An 18,921-nucleotide genomic window follows, 5' to 3' on the forward strand; every position below is an offset into this window, starting at 1 on the left:
TCCCAGGTGGCTCAGTGGTAAAGAATCCACCTGTCAGGAGGCGCGGGTTCAATCCATGGGTCAGGAAGATCCCCTGGAGGTGGAAATGGCTACCCACTCCAGTATTCTTGCCTGGAGAATTCCATGGACAGAGGAGCCCGGTGGGCTACAGTTCATAGTTTACTTACTTCACTACTTTTGCTGTAACAAATTGCCATGAACCTAAGAACTTAAAACAATACATGGTTATTATCTTATAGTTATGCATATGAGAAAGCCTAAACGAAACTCACTGGGCTATAAACCAAGGTATTGGCAGAGCTGTGTTCCTTCTGGAGAGGCTAGGGGAAAATTGGCTTCCTTGTCTTTTCTGGATTCTAGAAGCTGCCTGCTTCTTAGGCTTATGTTCTCCTCCTCTGGCTCAAAGCCAGCAGCAGCCCTGCATCTTCACATCTCACTCTGGCTCTTGCACCTGCTTCTGTTGCCACATCTCCTTCTCTGACCCTCCAGCTTCCTTCCATCTTCCACTTATAAGGACCCTTGTGATTGCATGCGGCCAACTCGGATCATTCAGGATAATCTCTCTACCCCAAGATCCTGAACTTTAGTGCATCTGCAAGGTAACTTTTGCCATGTAAGGTTACATACATACAGGTTCTGTGGGTCAGGAGGTGGATGTCTTTGGGAAGGAGGCATTATTCTGCCTCCCACAATCCCCTATGAGCTGATTTGGAGGCTGGAGAAGAAAACAGACATCTTAGAATCAAACAGGTCTGGATTTGAACTGTATCTCCACTTGCTGGCCATATAACTTGAGGGAGCTTTCTTTACTTCTCTAAACCTTTTCTCTTATTTTCAAAATGAGCACAATAATCCATTACTTGCCTCACAGATTTGCTAAGAGGGTAATTAGGCAGCTAAAATGAACTTCAATTCTATTTTTCTCCATTCTATAACTTATGGGTTTTCTTCAATCCTTTTTTTGGTATATTTACCCCAAAAGTCCCTAATGGGGGATATGCCGCAGAGCTGAGTAGTGCCTCCTGTCCTGTGTCCTGTTTGTTCTCTGCCGTCACCTGGAAGGCTTCCTAGCCAGACGGGATGAGCTGGAGGCTTTCCTTCACCAGATGTCACAGTTTAATCCACTCATGAGCACTCCTTCTTAGTCTCTGGACGGCTGAGAGCAGTCAGAGTGCAGGATGGGGAAGGTCACAGTCACCCTCCGGACCAGGTGCAGAGTGCTCAGGTTTTCTGGACTTTCCTCTGTTGGCCTCTGGCAGACATCCCTCCCCTTGGTGTCCCTACAAGCTGGTGGGCACATTTCCTAACTTATCCCCTGGCTTTGTTTCTGCCTCCCTTCCTCTGTTACACTGGCGTTACTGGTCTTGAGATGAGGAGATGCTGTGGAAAGCACTCAGACAAACTGAGGTTTAATCCCAGCATGGTCACGTCCCGGAGGTTCACGTGAGCCGTGGGTTTAAGGTTCGTCATCCTCAGCACCCCAGCCTGGAAACAGAGGTGCTAACATCTGCCCAGGGGGCTGTGGAAAGCGGGATGCGATGTCTGGAAATAAACAGTGTGAGCATAGACCCTGACACATGGTGGGTTTTCAATAAAAGTCAGATTCCCCTCCTTTAGAAGACATAGGAGATGAAGAGGAAAATAAAGTCAGTAACTCAGTGGGCACCCAAGATGTGTGATGGATGAATGTGGAACGATCAGCTGCCCAAGGTTGCATGGAACACAGGATTCAAACTCAAAAATCTAGACTCTCCTACCTATGCCAAGTTCCTGCTTTTCTCTCCCCACTCCAATGGGAACTTTTCAGCCAGCTTTCTTGCGGGGAGCAGTAAAGGATACTGGTTGAGATACAGATTCTGGGACCAGACTACTGTGTTTCAGTCCAAAGTGGGATCATTCACTAGCTGTGACCCTAGACAAGTTACTTACCTCCCAGAGACTCAGTTTTCTCATTTGAAAAAGATGGCTAAAATGATATGTATCTCAAAGGTCTCTGTGAGCCTTACAAGAGCAATGACATGTAAAATGCCTGCAATGGTCCTTGGCATGTAGCAAACTCTATGAGTGGGAGTTATTCTTATGTTCTCTAGCTTCTGCACAGAGGACTCTTTCTCTCCTCCCTCCATGTCACTCCCTCCTAGTCTTGACAACCGCCTGGCCCTTTCTCCCAGTGAAAAGGGTTTACTTGGAAAGTAGTGAGGTCTCCATCAGCAGCAGTATTTAAGCAAAGCCAGAGAGACTGTCTCCTTAAGATGTGAGAGCAGATGCACGCACCCAGCATGAGGACTGACCTCAAAAGTTTCATCTAACTCAGATTCTTGAATTCTCTATTTCAATGGGTTTGCTTGTGTTTGTTAATCACACAAAAAGCTAGACTCCTTGAGACCCCCATGGACTATAGCCAGCTAGGCTCTTCTGTCTATGGAATTCTCCAGGCAAGAATTCTGTAGTGGGTTGCTGTTTCCTTCTCTAGGGGATCTACTTGACCCAGGGACAGAACCCAGGTCTCCTTCATTGCAGGCAGATTCTTTACTGTCTGAGCCACCAGGAAAGACCTTTCTAAGGGTTTAGTCACCATGAATAGTTTTGGAGCTTTAGAATAAGTCTCCATGTGGTCTCCAACATGAAATTTCCTTGCTTGGAATGTTCTGAAACAGTATTTCACAGAAACGGGAGCAGGTTTTGTTAAAAATACACTTGCACTGCATCCCGGAGTCTGGGACTCCTAGAACCATGAGGCTGGGTGCTGAAGAGACAGTTCCTAGCCCTGGAAGAGGTTGGGGTGGGGGGTGCAAGAGGAGGCACTCACGCCCCCAGCTGGGTCCCCACCCAGCCCGATATGGCATGTCTGAACTTGCTTGAGGAGTGGGGGTTGGCAGCTGGCAATTCTGCCCATCCAGAAAGAGCAGCTGGGACCACCATGTCCCTGGAGACTCTTAAGACCCTCTGCCTGATAATGATCAGGGAGAAATGAGACAGGGTATCCAGAGAAGGCACATGGCACCTGGCTTTGAAGGGGGTTAGAGGGAAACTGCAGCAGAACGACCCCCGGACCCCATGCCCTTCACCCTGGCCATAGTCAGAGGAAGCCTGGGACTACCAGGCTGCAAATTCCTAGCTCAGCAAGGGTGGGCTGCATCCGGGGTCATGGGAGGTGACCCTGGAATGGGGAATATTTGTGTGGGTGACGACAGGACTGTGTGCAGTGTGTGTGAAATGATCTGTCTCTTTGTGTGTCTTTTTCTGGAGCATGTTGCTATTTAAGCTCCCGACTACCCGTATTTCTGGGGTGATTTGTGTGTGGGCTCCCTGTCGGGGGTGTGTGTGTTGGAGTCACCTTGTGAGTTAGTCTTTGGTATAAGGGCATGAAAAATCTCTTTGTTGCGGGGTTATTGCAGGAGTCAGCCTCGTGTACATGTGTGAGTCATTGGTTCACATGCAAGAGTGTATTTCTCTTGTCTGTTGGCGTGAATGCGGTCCTAGCACATCCCTCCTGCCTTGCGGTTTCATCCTTCCTGGTGTGCAGCCCTGCCCGGTATATGGTGTGTGTGTGTGTTTGTCTCCTTCCCCTGGAGAATGTGAGCTCCCGGAGGGCAGGACTCCATCTATTCTGTTCACGGTGCTGTTGCCAGTGCCCAAAACGTGCTAGGCACCAGAGGGGCACTCAGTATAATAGCACTGAGTGAATGGATGCCGTATCCAATGTGTGAGCATCTCTCTGGTTGTGCAATCAATCTCGGTGTGATGCTGTCTATGCGCTGGGTTGGGTGACTGAGAATTTCTGGCTTGTGTGTATGTGTGTGTGTGATTGACTAGGAATATATACAAGCTTGTATGTGTATGCAAAATTACCAATGATGTGCATGAAAGAGACTAAGTGTGTCTGGGGAGCGTGTGTGTAACCGACTCTCGTGTGCGCCGGCATGCTTGTGCATCTCTCACGTGTTTGTATGGCGTAATTGTCTACTGTGCTAATACCAACCTGCGTGTGCTTGGCAGTGTGTGCGTGCCCGAGGTTCGCACCCCTCGCTCTCCTCGCGCCCTGCGCTCGGCCTGGGGGCGGGGAGTGGGGGTGCGGCGAGGGCACTGCGGTTGGGCTGCCCGCCCTCGGCGCTGCGGCGAGGGCACGTCACGGTCCCTCCACGCCCTCGCCGCGGTCCCCGCCTCTCGGTCCTTTGTAGCCGGCCGCGGTGCTCTTCGACAGTCGCCCGGAGGCCCCGCCCCAGCCCCGCCCCGGCCCCGCCCCGGCCCGCACCCCGGCCCGCCCCTGCCCGGGCCGCAGTCGCGCCTGGGCAGCCGCGGGCCCGCACCGAGCGCGGAGCGCGGCGCACGGCGGTGGCCAGGGCCGCGGGCGGGCGGGCGGGCGGGAGGGTGGGGGCGCGGTCGGGCAGCCGGCCTTGGACCGGTATGGCGGACCGGCGGCGCGCGTGGAACACGGAGGATGACCTGCCCGTGTACCTGGCGCGGCCGGGCAGCGCGGCGCAGACCCCGCGCCAGAAGTACGGCGGCATGTTCGCCGCGGTGGAGGGCGCCTACGAGAATAAGACCATCGACTTCGACGCGTACAGCGTGGGCCGCCGCGGCTCGGCGCGCACGCCGCGCAGTGCTGGCCGGCTTGATGCGGTCGGCCTGCCGGGGCCCGGCGGCAGCGAGGACACGGCCAGCGACGTGAGCGAGCCCTCGGGCTCGGCCGTCAGCTCGCCGGGCGAGCGCGACGACAGACCGCCCGCGCTGCGCATCCGCTGCCCCGCGCCCCGCGACCTGCCACTCGGCCGGGACAATGGCCAGGTACCCTCGGGGCGCGCGTGGGCCGGACGGAGGGGGCGGGGCCCTAGGGGCGCGGGGCGTGGGGCCGCCCGGAGGCCGTGCCCGGGGGCCGGAGTGCTAGGGGCCGCTGCCCTCCGGGCTTGGGAGAGCGCCCAAGGCCCCTCCCCCACTCTATCGTACAGCAGGTTTGGAGAGGTTTGGCCAGTCGGTCAGGGTTGGCCAGCATAGTCCAAGAGACTCCAGAGGGTCTTTCGAGATCCAGTCCCCTGCTCCTCCTCTGCAGAAAGGGAGAGACCGTGGTTCTGAGAAGGGAAGTAAGTTGGCTAAAGCCGCCACATGGTCCTTAGAGCGCAGAGGGCCCTCTGGGGTTAATTTCATCCAAAGGTCCCCATTCTCTGCTTTAACAAGACGAGTAGCTCTGTTCCGCATTCATCCCTTCATTTATTCACTCACTCATGAGGAATTATAGAGCACCTCCTATGTCACTAGCGCCGGGAGAGGTTTAATGAAATGCCTCTGGTTACACGGCTTAAAGCTTAAGCCTTTCTTGAGTGCTCCCTCTGTGTTTTCTGGGGGGAAGGATTTGGTTAAAGATTGAAATCGTCGGGCAGATAGACCTGGAAACCGCGAGCCGCAATCACCCGACACCTTCAGAGAATGTTTCTGAGTCCCGCACGACGCCAGTGTGCTCGCTTCACAGAGCAAGTTGGAGACAGAGCAGGGATTTGAACCGGGGTCAGTAGACTTGGAGATTTTTCTCCTCGTGAAAGCGGGGGAAACATCAGGGAGAGGGAACGCCAGGCATTGGACCCTAAGGCTCATCTCCCTTTAGTTGGTGGTCACCAGAGCCACTGAGGGAAGATGGATGGATAGACGACCCAGCTGTGGGATATATATGGTCAGGTGCTTGGAGAACGGAAACTGGAGCACCTGACGGCCGGAGAGCCATCGCCTCACCCCAGAACTCCATGTCTGAGCACTGCCCAGGTCCCAGGCCACTATGGGTACTGGGGTCCCTGTTTGGCACTCCCGCCCCACCCCTGGCCACGGTGGGCGCGACAGACTCACTGTGAAAATTAAATCAGTTATGACGCCAGGTAGCGAGCATTCAATAAACATTCGTCGTGTATTATGAGTTTTATCATTATCATCATTTTTATGAACCCTTCTCCCCTTAAATGTTATGAGAGGCATACAGTGAGGGAGCCAGTTTGATCTGGACGGAAATCTGGGTGAGGGGGTTCGTGGAAGAATGGGGGCTGGGCCGACCTGTGGCTGCTCCGACTCAATAGTGGGTCTCTTCCAGCCCCCATCCTCACACCCCCGGTTTTCTGTCCGGGGAGCTCAGGAACTCTCCGTGGTCCTGAATCTGGCGCCTCGCGGAAGGTCTACAGTGCGCGGGAGTGGGGGCGGGAGGGGGGCAAGGAAAGGACATATCGAGAGGGTCCCGTCTCCTTGTCCGTATCCCTTTTCTATCTCTCCCTCCCCACTTCCTTCCCTGCTGTCCGACCTCACTTGCGATCCAGGATTAAGAGCCCGAGAGGGAGGCTTCGGGGGCCGCGGACCTAGAAGCTGGGGCCAATACGGGAGAACCGTGGTTTCGTCAGGGCTGTGCGTCCTCTTGAGCCTCAGCTTCTTCATCTGTGAAATGGGGGTGGCATCCCCCAGCCTCCCTCATGGCGTGGTGGAGTATCAGGGAGGCGAGAGAGCTTTGTGCACAGCCGGGAGCTGTGGAAGAGCGTCCATCAGGAGCTGCGGTCAATGTCACCAACGCCAGCATCGGCCCTGGGCTCGGCCCCGGACGGCTCTGCAGCCGCGCCTCGGCCCTTGGGGACGCTGGTCGCTTCCTCTTCCACTGCTCCTTCCTCTCCCCCTCTAGCCCGCTCCCCTTTCTCCATGGTTTCTGGACAAAAGGCAGCGCCTCGGGCACGCCAAGGACCCCAGAAGCACTCGAGGTTCGGGACCGTGAAGCCAAGGGGCTCGCGGTCTCCCTTGGGGGAGCGTTTTACTCTCCGCGGGCCGAGCGGCTACGGGGTTCGGGTCCCGTAGCCGGCGGGCCTCGCTGCTCCTGCGCGTTGCAGAGGGTACCCGGGCCCTCCCCCAACCCATAAACCTCTTTCCTGGGGAGGGAGGAGGGGTTTCGGTGGCGCAGGCGCAGCGTCTGCCAAGGCCCAAGGCTGAGCGAATGCGGCGCTTTGTACCCGGGAAGTCCACTCGGAGCTGTGGTCTGTTTGGCCAATAGCGAACCTGCGCCCCTCCCCCGAGTTCTCGACCCCACCCCTGGAGCTACCCTGCCCAGACTGAGCCCCGGGGATTCCCTGGTTTGTGGAATCTAGCACTTAGCAACGCCGAGGAAGGGAATATAGAGTGGGGGGAAGGGAGACCCCAATTTCCGGTTAGCACCAAGAATTTAGGACCCAGCTCAGAGCCGAATATGAATGAATGAATGTAGGAGAACTGACCTCTAGACTAGGTATGCCAGAACCTGGCTTCCAGATACTGCTCTGCTGCAGCTAACATGCTTTATATCCAAGAGATATTTTACCTGTGTGTCAGCCTCAATTTCCCACCTGTGAAATGGGAAGCTTATGGCCTAGTGTTCCTGGAATACTAAACTGTTTCTCTTTTGTAAACATCCCATCTTCATTTTAAGGCTCAGGTAACTCTGGTCTCCGTCCTGGACTGGAGGACTGGCTCCCAAGTGGTGATGGAGGTAAGGGCTTCAGGCCCTAACCTGAGAGGTCGGGGGTTGGGGGGTGGGGGGCTTTAGCAGGCCTAGTGCACCCTTCCTCTGGGTGGCAGCTTGACGTATACAAGATGGGGTCTTTTAGCAGAGCCTGTGCCCGAGATTTGAGTTTTGTAGGCCGAAGTGACAAGGTTGGCATTTTAACCTGCCTGGAGATTTGGGGCACCTGTCTGGTGTTATGGGGGCTTGCTAGGGCTCTCCTTTTTCTTTCTTTTGTCAAGTTTATCAAGCCGTGTCCAAGCCTGCTCCTCACCTCTTCCCCAAAACACCATCTGGACCTATGGGTGCTGGGGTTGGTGTTCACTCTCCACTGGAAACCAGGACTTCCTTCTCCCCCGCCTGACCCCTAGCCTGCCCCGGAGGGCTGCGGGGATCTTAGTGACAATGGTCTGGCTCTGAAATCAGCAATCACTGTCTGGTAGACTGGCTCTGGGGATGACCCGGTGGCCCCAATGGCAGGGGGCTGTGTGATGTGAGGGGGGTGGGCTGCAAACGGTAGAGCAGGTCAGCCACTAATTAGGGCCTTGTCTTTGGGGGTTCCTGCTTCTGCAGGGAGGTTCCTACTGAGTCCCCGGACAGACGGGTTCAGTAATTGGGGTGGGAGGGGTGGCAGAGAAAAGATTCATGGAAAAGCCATTAGAGATGAGTCTGGTAGAGGAGGTAAGATATTCCGAGAGAGGGCACAGTTTGAATAAAGGCTTGGACTTGGGGCTGGATATATGCTTGAGCTGTGCAGCGAGTGGCGCAGCAGACAAACGGAGGCTGTGGAATGAGAGGTCAAAGGCGGGAGGTTGCTGGACCATATCCTCAAAACACTCCAGCAGCCGAGGGAGGGGTGGGGGGTTCTGGGCATCCGGCCCACATTCCGTCCCCCACACAGATGTTCCGGGAGCCCCCCGCCCAGGCCCCCATGAGGGACCGCACACCTGTGGCGCTGCCCATGGTCTCCGCCTGCGCATCCGAAGTCCATCTCTGGCTTTCAAAAGAGCCCTGAAAAAACCAGACCTACCCAATCGCGAGAGCGAGGCCGGGGCCCAGCCGAGGGCGTGTGCGCGGGGCGGGGGTCGGCGGGGCTGGTTGGTTGGGGGGCGGGGGGCGGAGTGCGGGGAAAGGGGTGATCGGAAGGGAAGCGCTTCCTGGTTCGAGGCGAGAGGGGCGAATCGGGCTCGGCTCCGCGCCGCCGGGAGGAGCTGTCTGTCTGCAGCCCCCTCCTCCCGCCCTCGTCCCGCCCTCCTCGCGGAGCCGGGCGGTGCTGGCAGCCGGAGCTGCGGCGGCGGGCGAGCGGGCCGAGCAGCCGCGGGCAGCCGAGCTCCGTGCCTCTCGTCTCTGGGCCGGGGCCTTTGTCGCCGCGCCCGCGGGAAGCGGGACCGAGAGACAGCCGCACCGAGCGAAAGCCAGCCCCACAAAGTCCCCCGGCCGGGCCGAGGGCGCCAGAGGTGGGGAGGGGGGCCATGTCTTACCAGGGCAAGAAGAGCATCCCGCACATCACGGTAAGCCGGGCCCCCGCCCCCCGAGCCCGCCCGGTCTCGGTGCAGTGGTGAGTGGGCGCCGCCGAGGATCGGCCGGGGTCCGCAGGGGCGGCCGGCCAGGCTTCCTGCGGCGCCGCGGGTGGGGCGGGGCCGGGCTCGGCTCTGGAGCCCCCTCCCCCCAAGCCTCTGGGGACAATGGGGGGAGGGGGAGCCCCTCATGGCGGGGCGGGGCTGGAGCCTCGGGTCCCTCTCCCCGCGGGCTTGCAGCCGCCTCCCCCGCGGCCACCGCCCCCCGCCCCCTTCGCCACGGGATGTGCCAGAGGATGGCGCGGACTGAGAGGATGCGGAGCTGAACAAAAGAGGGAGGGGCGCGGGGGTCCGAACCCCCTCCTTCCTTGTCCTGGAGCTGAAACTCCAGCGCGGGGATAGAGGGGGGGGGGTCTTTGCACCGTCCAGCTCTGGCCCCTCGCGGCAGCGTTGCTTGCCTGCTAAGGAGGGGAAAGGGTCGACTGTTGGCCCCCACTTCCCGCCCAGACCGGTGGAGTGGAAGTCTGGACCTGGAGACAAGCGCCATGATGGAGGAGCCCCTCCCAGTCCTCACGGCAGCTAAAAATAACCTAATGGAGAGACTCTGGGGGGTTAGGGGCTGTGGCCCTGAAAGGGTTAACACTGGGGTGCGGGGGTTAGGAATGGCGGTGGGGGCTGAGCCGTCCTCTGGGTCCCAGGGTGTGGCCGGAAACAAAGGATCCCAGGTCCTTCGGCTTTGTCTCAGGGTGGGGAGCTGAGGGCACAGCGGGGCCGGGAGACCTGGCCTCCATCCTCCTTGCCTGCCGGGCCTTAGAGCTGAACCACACCGTTCCTGAGGGATGTGGACCTCGGGTGCTGGAGAAAACCGTGGGCCTTGGGTGGCTGGTATCTAAGCAGCCAGATAGATGGCCTGCTGAAATTCCATCTCCATGAAATCCTCGAGAAGATGCTTGAGGTTTGAGACAGGAAACCTAGCATCCTCCTTTATCCAGAAGGGGTAAAAGCTCAGGGATGGCCCCAAAGCACCTTGGAGAGGGCCACATTGGGTAAGGGGAAAGGAACTGATGTTACCCACTTATCTGCCCAGTGTATTGTGGATCTTGTTTTATTGAATCTTCTCAATAAGCCTTCTGAAGGGGGCATTGTCCACCTAAAGCTCTCAGAGGCTGGAGCACTGGGGCACAAATGAGAGGAAGATTGGGAGGGGGCTGGCCCCCTTGCTTCTCCAGAAGAGCCCTGCCTCCTGCCCAACTCTGGACTGAGTCTTCCCTTAGAAAACTCCTCCTTGGCCCAGCTTCAGATCTTGTCAGTAGACCTTTGCTGAGTCACATCCAGAGATGAGACCCTTGAAGATGGGGGCCACCTCTTAGCCATCCCTAATCCCTGCCCTCTGAGACACAGAGGCATACGTGACCAATCCCTTAACGCTGTAGCTGGCTAAGAATCCACAGGGGAGATGTGGTTGCTTTGGGGCCAGGCAGTGTGGGAGGAACGTGTGGAATATTTGTAGGAGCCAGTCCCAGCTTCTGGACTCTGACACTGCCCTCGAGGGATCTGAGGCAGGAGATGGAGGTGATGCAGTGGTTGATGAGTTCGGAGGCCTGGGTACCGCTGTGGCTGTGGACCACAGCAGATCTGTAACCTGTACTGGACCCCAGTTTCCACGAAGGAAGTTTAGCAAGATGGTCTTTGAGGTGGGTCAATGGGAGCAGTGCCTCTGGAGTTGTGTGGCTCTGTCTACACAACCGCAGTAGTCTCCCTGCCTGCTGGCTGTGGCCCTCTGGAGTGGAGCTGAACTGGCCCGGCTTTTATACCAGATGGATCTGGGTGTTCAGCCCTGCTCTGCCTCCTTTCTGAGCCTTGGGGCTCTGCTATCCAAAGTGCGCCAAGCCCTGGCCATTTCACAGGACCCTGGAGCATTCATTCAAGAGGACCCTGGCAAAGGGCTTAGTGTTTGGTGGGCACATGGCAAGGGCTTCAGAACTTCTGGTTGATCCTGCTTCTTTAGTCCTTTGTGCGAAGCAGGCAGTCAACCTGTGTGTCAAAGAGAGTCAGATAGAGTGGCTCTGGCAGCTCCAGTAGCATGGGAAGGAGAGATGCTGAAAATGATCCTTAGTTCCTGGAAAAGTGGCCCTTGACAAGGCATTTGTGTTTGATGTAGTCCACATAGTCCACTCCTGGAGTAGGACATGGCAACCCCCTCCAGTATTCTTGCCTGGAAAGTTCCGTGGACAGAGGAGCCTGGCAGGCTGCAGTCCACTGGGTCATAAGGAGTCAGACATGACTGAGCCACTAAGCATGTAGTCCACTCCAGCTAGAAAGGTATGTGGTTTAAGAGGAGAAGCCACAAAGGATGGAGCTCCTTTGTAGGGCCCACAGCTTCTTGAGAACCTTTGGCTGATAATGCATAAGAAGTGACAAGAACTGGAATGCCATTCAGTGAGTGGACGGGCACTGTGGCTTTTCACTTACTGCTCCCTTAACCTGTTCAATAGTACTCAGTTCCTAGGTTAATAATAATAGGATCTGGTCTGTTCCATGCACCTTCTGTGTGCTAAGGAAAGTGGACATAAGATGGGCGTGTCCTTCATCTTCCCAGAATTTAGTAAAGACTGACATTTCAGCCTGAAATGGTAACAGTGTGTATGTGTGTGTGTGTGTGGGGGGTTGTTATAAGGGAAATACAGGAGGCTTGAGGGGACCACCACAGCAATACCCAGTTCTGGGAAGGGGAGGGAGTTAGGGAGGAGGGAGGGGATTCTCTGAGAGTTAGGGGAGGCCCTGAGGCCAAAGAGTGTGACCCCTTGGAGAAACTGAAGCGAAGTCAGCACTGCGGAGCCCGACCTCTGCATCCAAGTGTGGCTTCTCTGTGCAATTAGAGCAAACCTTGGAGACAGGTAAGATGTTTTTGGGAGCCATGGTGTGTGTGTGGCCTGTGGAGAGACCAAGGCGGGGGGGCTGTCAAAAGGACCAAGATACATCCTTAAGTCCCCTTGATGTTGGGTCTCTGTGCCCCCTTGAGCCTCAGCTCGTTCATCTGAGCGAAGGGGATAAGGTCGCAGATTTGGCAGTGAAATCAGAGACAGGAGAGAGGATGTGAGCAGAGGAAGAGAAGGGACACCCCAGACAGGGCACAGTGGGGACAAAGGCAGCTGCATCACAGAAGCCCTCTTCTACTCTCTTTTCCTCTATTCTTCACCTCCGCTTTTTTCTGAGATACTAGAGTAGCCTGATAGAGAAGAGGGGAAAAAAAAAAAAATCGAAACACTTGGCTTCAGCCCCCAAGGATTGTTTAAAATATTAATAAAGCTCCCTTTCACGTGTGGCTTTTTTAAAAATTAATGGTACAGCTGGGATTAATTTAAGCGGGTTTTTGGTGCCCACTTGGGTGGTTAAGTGAGTAGGGCATCCTGGGCGTGGCTCTGAACGAACAAAGGCTGGTGGCCCTGCAGATGCGCTGTGTCCCCATGGAGCCACCGAAGGGGAGGCAGGAATGTCCACTGAGATGGTTCAAGAATTATTATCATTACGAATAAGACTTCATGCATACTGACCATTTGTGATTTTTGCAGACCATTATGGCATTCAAAAGGATTAAAAAAAAAAAAAGGATTTGTGTGATCTCTAACTGGGTTTTTTGAGGAAGGCAACCTGTTTCTCAAAGAGTAAACTGAGATTACAGAGTCTTAAAAGCTTCTTCGGTGGCCTGTGAAGAAATGAAGAGGTCCATTCAAACAGGGAAGAGTAGATAGTCTGGTCTGCTTGCTAAAATAGTCACCGTCTGATTGAAATCTTTGTGTGTGTGTGTGTTAAGTCAAACATTCAAGATGAGATGAGCAGGGGAGAAAGTGATCATTAAATTAAAAGTACCTCAGACTCAATTACCTAATAGACAGATGTGCCAAAAGCTTGTTTCTTCCCAAAGATGGTGTTCAGCCTACCTTTAACTATGTGGCTTATCTTGGTGCCTTTTTATGCAAAGAATTTGAGATGCCTACAGGGATTTGTCATGCATCTAGTGAAATCGGAGGAAGTAGAATAGCAGGACTGAGACTCAAGGAAGAGCAGAGACCAAACCTGCCAGTGATCTGGCCCACAAGAGTACTAGCGGACATCTGGTTCTGAATCGGGGCTTCTGTCATCTGGGGCAGAGAAGCAGACAGTCTCAGCTTGGTCAAGTTCATGATCAGACAAGGAGTAGTTGGCCATATTCTTTGGGGTAAAATTATTTTAAATTAGATTCTTAAAAAGTGTATCAGAGAGCATGCAAGTGATACTGCATTGTGACATCTTCTGTAACATAACCGTACACACTTAGACCTGAGCGCCTGTGTTTTATGACGGACTTGGCCAAGACTGAGTACATGAAAACACATAATATAACGTTTGTGAATGCACATTGTGAGTGACTAACAGATGACAGTTCCCTCCCCCCAACACAGGAGATGAAGATACAGAATGACAGATATCAGCCACTGTTGACTGCAGATCTTTTCTGTTCCTTGAATATTTCATGATCTTGACCTTTCCAGCTAAATGAAAAATTGCACGTGCCTGGGATGACTGAAAAAGGACCAGAGGGTAATCTGTGGAATAGAGCACAGGTGTTAGAAGTGTTCAGAGAAGGGAGGGCTCAGCTTTTTCCAGAAGTGACTGGAGTTGGTCTCTGGGGGCTTGGGGGATGGCATGAGCTAGGTGTTGAGGGCTTTGATTGGTGGAGACATAAGAAAAGCATGCAAGGCAGGTGGAATAGCATGGACAAGACCTGGGCTGGAGAATGAATGTGGTCAGCAGGGTGAGGATTTTACATAGCTGAATCTGAGGATGAGGAACTTGAAATAAATTTGAATGGCTGGGGAGCGAGAGAATTCTACAGGGCTTTAGAAGTCAGGCAGAATGCGTTCAAAGTGAGGGAAATAGCCCATGGGTTCTAACTAAGTCTGGCTCAAATGCAAATGGGATGTTTGATCTTGGACAAGTCAGTTCTTCTCTGGGCCTTGGATCCCTTTTCTTTACAGAGTTGGAGTAGATAATTCAGCTCCAAGTATAGGAAATTCTGACTTTATTCTGAGGGTAATAGGAAGCCTCTAGAAGTTCTTGAGCTGGGAGGATGGTGATAAAGCCAGAATGGAAGAATGTGGACTCTGAAGTCAAACTCTCTGCGTTTGAATCCTAGCTGTTCTGCTTACTTGCTGTGTAATTTTGGTAAGTCACTTAATTTCTCTATGTAGCAAAGGGAGGCCTGGTGTGCTGCAGTCTATGCAGTCATAAAGACTTGGATATGACTGACGCAGCTTAGCATGCACGCATGTACTTTATATTAATATCAGACTGTATTCATAGAACCTTAGGGATTCAGTCCTAGGCAAATACTTGATTTGTACAGCGTCAAAGTTGAGAAGAAGCTTTTAAATTTTGTGAATTTCTCTGTGTTTATACATTTGAGGCAGCAGAAAAGAGTGTCCATTGCTTCTCCCCCACCCCCAGCCTCCCCTCTAGTGTAGGAGTTTTAAGTACCCTCTCCTTGCTTACCTCCAGTAGCAGGGAGGTCACCACTTTGCACAGCAGCCTGCTTACTCCTGGACAGCTCTGTTGTTGGAAAGTCTCATATGTAGAGAGTCTACCTTTTGCCCTCAGAAGTTTTCACAGATGCCTTCCTCTTTCACACTGATATTCCTGGAGGATCTGGAAAATATTTCTCAGTTACCTAGGACCTTCTGTTTTTCAAAATATCCCCAGTTCTTTAGTGCAATTTCTAAGTACAATATTTGGATTTTTCTTTCCCTTTTCCCCTCTTCCCCCACTCCTTTTTTCTTTTTGCTGTTCTTTATTTCTGAGCATGGAGAACAAAATGGAATCAAAATAAAACTTTGGTTACTGGGCACCTTTTAAACTGGTTTGGCCTTCCCAGGTAGTACTAGTGTAAAGAACGCGCCTGCCAATGCAGGAGACAAGGGATGCGGATTCAATCTCTGGGTTGGGAAGATCCCCTGGAGAAGGGAATGGCAACCCACTCCAGTATTCTTGCCTGGAGAATTCCATGGACAGAGGACCCTGGTGGGCTGCAGTCTGTAGGGTTGCAAAGAGTCAGACACAGCTGAAGTGGCTTAGCACACATGCAAACTGGTTTAAGTACTTTCTAGGGTCAGACTCCTTTGAGAAGCTGATAAAAGCAATGGAAGGTTTTCCTGCTTCCTCAAAAACACACAGAACATTCAGCATAAGGCATTGGGCTTTATAGGCCAGTATTTAGTGTGTCGAGAGCTTTTACTTAAGTAATCCTGTGAGTTGGGTACTTTGATTAGCTCTACTAACAGGGAAAAAAAAAAAACACTGGAACACAGAGATTAAGTTCTTACCACAGGTCACCCAGCTAACAACTTGTATAGGAGTAAGCTGTAGTCTCTGGGGTGAAGGATCTCACAGTCTCATGGGTGAAATAGACAAACAAAAATGAGCCAAAAGATGAAGTTGTGAAATGATGCTACTAAGGAGTGCAAGCCCTATGCCATAGGAACTCCAAGAGGTGGACACATGTTCCTGGAGGCAGAGTGCTGTGCCTGACAAGGTGAGCTGGAAATGAACGGGCAGAGCAGGTGTGGCAGGAAGTCCAGGTAGCAGATGCCGTAGATGAAGGCACAGGGCTGTGAAAGTGCAGCTTAGAGAGCCAGAGTGCAGTGCAGTGCTAAACTGCTTCAGTCGCGTCCGTCTCTATGCGACCCTATGCACTGTAGCCTGCCAGGCTCCTCTGTCCATGGAATTCTCCAGGCAAGAATACTGGAGTGGGTTGCCATGCCCTTCTCCAGGGGATCTTCCCGACCCAGAGGTCGAACCCATGTCTCTTACATCTGTCTACATTGGCAGGAGGGTTCTTTACCATTAGCGCCACCTTGGGAGGACTTAGATAACCAGACGATAGTGTGAATAGACGAATATGGTGCCATGCTGGGAGAGGGCAGGAGTCAGACCAGGATAGACGAATATGGTGCCATGCTGGGGGAGGGCAGGAGTCAGACCAGGATAGACGAATATGGTGCCATGCTGGGGGAGGGCAGGAGTCAGACCAGGATAGACGACTATGGTGCCATGCTGGTAGAGGGCAGGAGTCAGACCAGGAAGCGCCTGGAGGCTTACTTTATCCTGCGTGTGAGTCCGAGCTGGAGAAAGGTTTAAGGAGAGGCACACCATGGTCAGTCCCATGAACAGAGGAGCCTGGCAGGCTACAGTCTGTGGGGTCCCAAGAGTCGGAATGACTAAGCACACACATGACATGGTTGCATTTGTGTTTCAGAAAGGTCACTGGCTGTTTTGGGAGGGGACAAGGCAGGCAGCAGGGAGACAGGGAAGAGGGCTGACCTGCGGCAGGTGCAGTGGGAGGTGGAGATCAGCAGGTAGGTATAAGGGTACTTCTGGAATAGATGTTGGGTTTGGGGTGTGAGAGGTTAGAGAGAAGCTGAAAACGGAACTGGGCGTTTGAATGAGATTTATTTCCCTGGGTTGCAAGGACTTTATAAATCAGACACTAAGCTCTGTCTACACATCAATTCATTTACTTTTTCAAAACCACTCTCTGCCTTATAGATAGAATACTGAAGTACAGAGAGGTAAACGTGCCTAAGGAACAAGGGTAATAAGTGTGGGGCCCGCTTAGAACTCAGGCATTCTGGCCTCTACCCACCATGTCCTTAGCCAGCAGGCAACACTGCTTCCTTGTTAAATGAGCATTTAATGAAATAGTAAGTGTGGAAGCATCTGACTCACAGGAGGCGTTGTCAGTAATTGTTAGGTGAATGCATGCGTGCTCAGTTGCTTAGTCATGTCTGACTCTTTGTGATGCTGTAGGCCACCAGGCTCCTCTGTCCATGGCATTTTCCCAGTAAGACTACTGAAGTGGGTTGCCGTTTCCTCCTCCAGGGGATCTTCCTGAACCAGGAATCGAACCTGCATCTCTTTTGTCTCCCACATTTCAGGCAGATTCTTTACCACTGTGCCACCCAGGACATCTTTATTAGGTGAATAGGGCTCTGAATTTCCTGTCTTACCACTGGAGAGCCCTTTCCAAGTTTCAGAGGCTTTGATCTGCCTACCCCCTTTTGGCCACACTCACAACAATCCAATTAGAAGGGCTGGTGAGATGCATGATGTTGGGAATGGGCTTGATATGTATGATCTATTCTTGCTTATTCCCTTTCTTCAAAGGAGGAAACTGAGGCGCAGGCATCTTAACTAAGAACACTGGGGTAACTATCACAGAACACTGGGTTGTCACTTGGTAGGTACCCAGTGGCACTAGGTTCAGATCTGCCTCCACTATCTCCTGGCTGGGTGACCTTGAGCAGATTATATCACTTCTCTGAGTTTGCCTATTTGTAGCAATAATACCTGCTTCTTAATGTGACTTCAGAATTAAAAACAGGAAAAAAAGAATGAGAAATGAAAATCCGTGTAGTGCAAGTGGTCCTTTATATGTACTCGGAAGGCAAAGGATTTCTGTCCAGATTGCTTTATATAAGATAAAAAGCAGAGACAAGGAAGTGCAGAAATGGGTCTCCACATACATCCAGATTTGTCTGGCCTCTCCCTTCTGTAGGAAACCTGAAGACCTTTCCTGCTCCTGGGGTCATGACAGAGCTGTGTTATTTTAAAACCAGATATTCAGTTCATCAGGGAGTGTTTGCTGAATGTCTGTTAGGTACAGTGGAGCTTGAGATCTCGCTGTTAAAATTGCAGTTGCCATGGAAATGGGCCTGAGCTCACAGAAGATCCTGTAGCCCCTGGAGACCACCTCTATTTCTGATTCATGAAGGAGGGCAATGCCGCTGTGTCCTCTCCCCATGCAGGTGGAGAACAAATGTGTGTTCATTACATTCAGTTTCAGGCCTGTTGCCACTTCCAGGGTTGCTTTCCTGGAAAGTGTGGCAAAGGGCTGCTGGCTGACAGGCTGTCCCCTGAGGCAAAACCAAAGGCAGATGATTTTTGTGAATTAATAAGAGCATGCAGCTGCACTGTAGGTCGCTCTTGCTACTGCAGGGAGGCTGGTTGGGACAACTGTGAGGGGACCCTAGAGGAAAGAGGGATCTGGTCATTTGGGGTAGGAACAGAGTCATGGGTTTATAAAGTATTTGAGCTAGAAAATCAGACAGCAGCTACTGGGGCTGTGGCTCCTGGTGCAAGTTTTGGATGGTGTATCAGTTCACTTTGATACAATAATACTGCCTAACAAACAACCCCATAATTCTGTGGCTTACAACAAGAGTTGTCTGTTGTTCTCAGGTCTGTGGGTGGCAGAGGCTTAGCTGGACTCAGCTAGAATTGTCTTCAGGTTTCTGTTTGAATCAGGTGTGCTGCTCATAGCATCCCATTCTGGGACTCAGACTGAAGGAGGCATCATTCCTTGGGTCCTGCAGTTTTCACGGTGGAGGATGAACTCTGAAAGAAATTGAGCTGAAACCCACCTGCCTCTTGAAGCTTATGCTCAGATTGGTGCACTCACATCCACTCTCAGTCTATTGGTCAAAGCGAGTCATGCAGACACACCCACAGTCAGTGTGACTGGAAGAGCCCTGCACCCACGCTGGAGCATGGCAAGGGTAGGAGGGCAGGAAGGAATGTGAAAGAAATAACCCAGTCTACCACAGAAGGTCTCCGTCAAGAGTGTCTGAGGTATTTGTTAATAACATAAATTCCTGTCCCATAAACTAGATCTGGCAATTGAAAATCTTGACAAAAGCACTAGGATTGGAATCCCAGTGGATTTGCAGCATTATCTTGGCTCTGGTGCTGTGTTGTGAGTTGTACTTGCATGAGTGGAGTGCGTAGCTGCCTGTCCAATTGAATGTTTGAGTTGCAAGCGTGAGTCAGTGACTTAATGTCAGTCAGTGGCTTGTAGAGTTTGAAAGGCAAAGAACTTTC

At 52.8% G+C, this 18,921-nt stretch overlaps 1 protein-coding gene and 1 long non-coding RNA gene across 3 annotated transcripts in view; one reads left to right on the forward strand and one right to left on the reverse strand.

Annotated features, from left to right (window-relative positions):
- Window positions 1-4,309: 4,309 nt before the first annotated feature.
- The window catches only part of CRMP1 (collapsin response mediator protein 1), a 66,197-nt gene continuing 51,585 nt past the window's right edge, over window positions 4,310-18,921 (forward strand). Inside the window, exon 1 of one of the 2 annotated variants that reach the window (XM_061420788.1) lies at window positions 4,310-4,788. In XM_061420788.1, coding sequence (XP_061276772.1) covers window positions 4,408-4,788 — 381 coding nt within the window. In that variant the 5' untranslated portion in view covers window positions 4,310-4,407. Of the gene's footprint in view, window positions 4,789-8,601; window positions 9,004-18,921 lie in introns of those variants that run through there. The other variant, XM_061420789.1, reaches the window with a different exon arrangement.
- Window positions 5,875-9,153, reverse strand: LOC133249835 (uncharacterized). Its single transcript, XR_009737115.1, has 3 exons — window positions 8,974-9,153; window positions 6,278-6,495; window positions 5,875-6,155 (listed from the first exon to the last, which is right to left on the reverse strand). It is a non-coding gene; the product is annotated as an uncharacterized LOC133249835 (long non-coding RNA).

This window comes from Bos javanicus, chromosome 6 (genome assembly GCF_032452875.1).
Source record: "Bos javanicus breed banteng chromosome 6, ARS-OSU_banteng_1.0, whole genome shotgun sequence".
In the NCBI taxonomy this organism is placed as follows: Eukaryota; Metazoa; Chordata; class Mammalia; order Artiodactyla; family Bovidae; genus Bos; species Bos javanicus.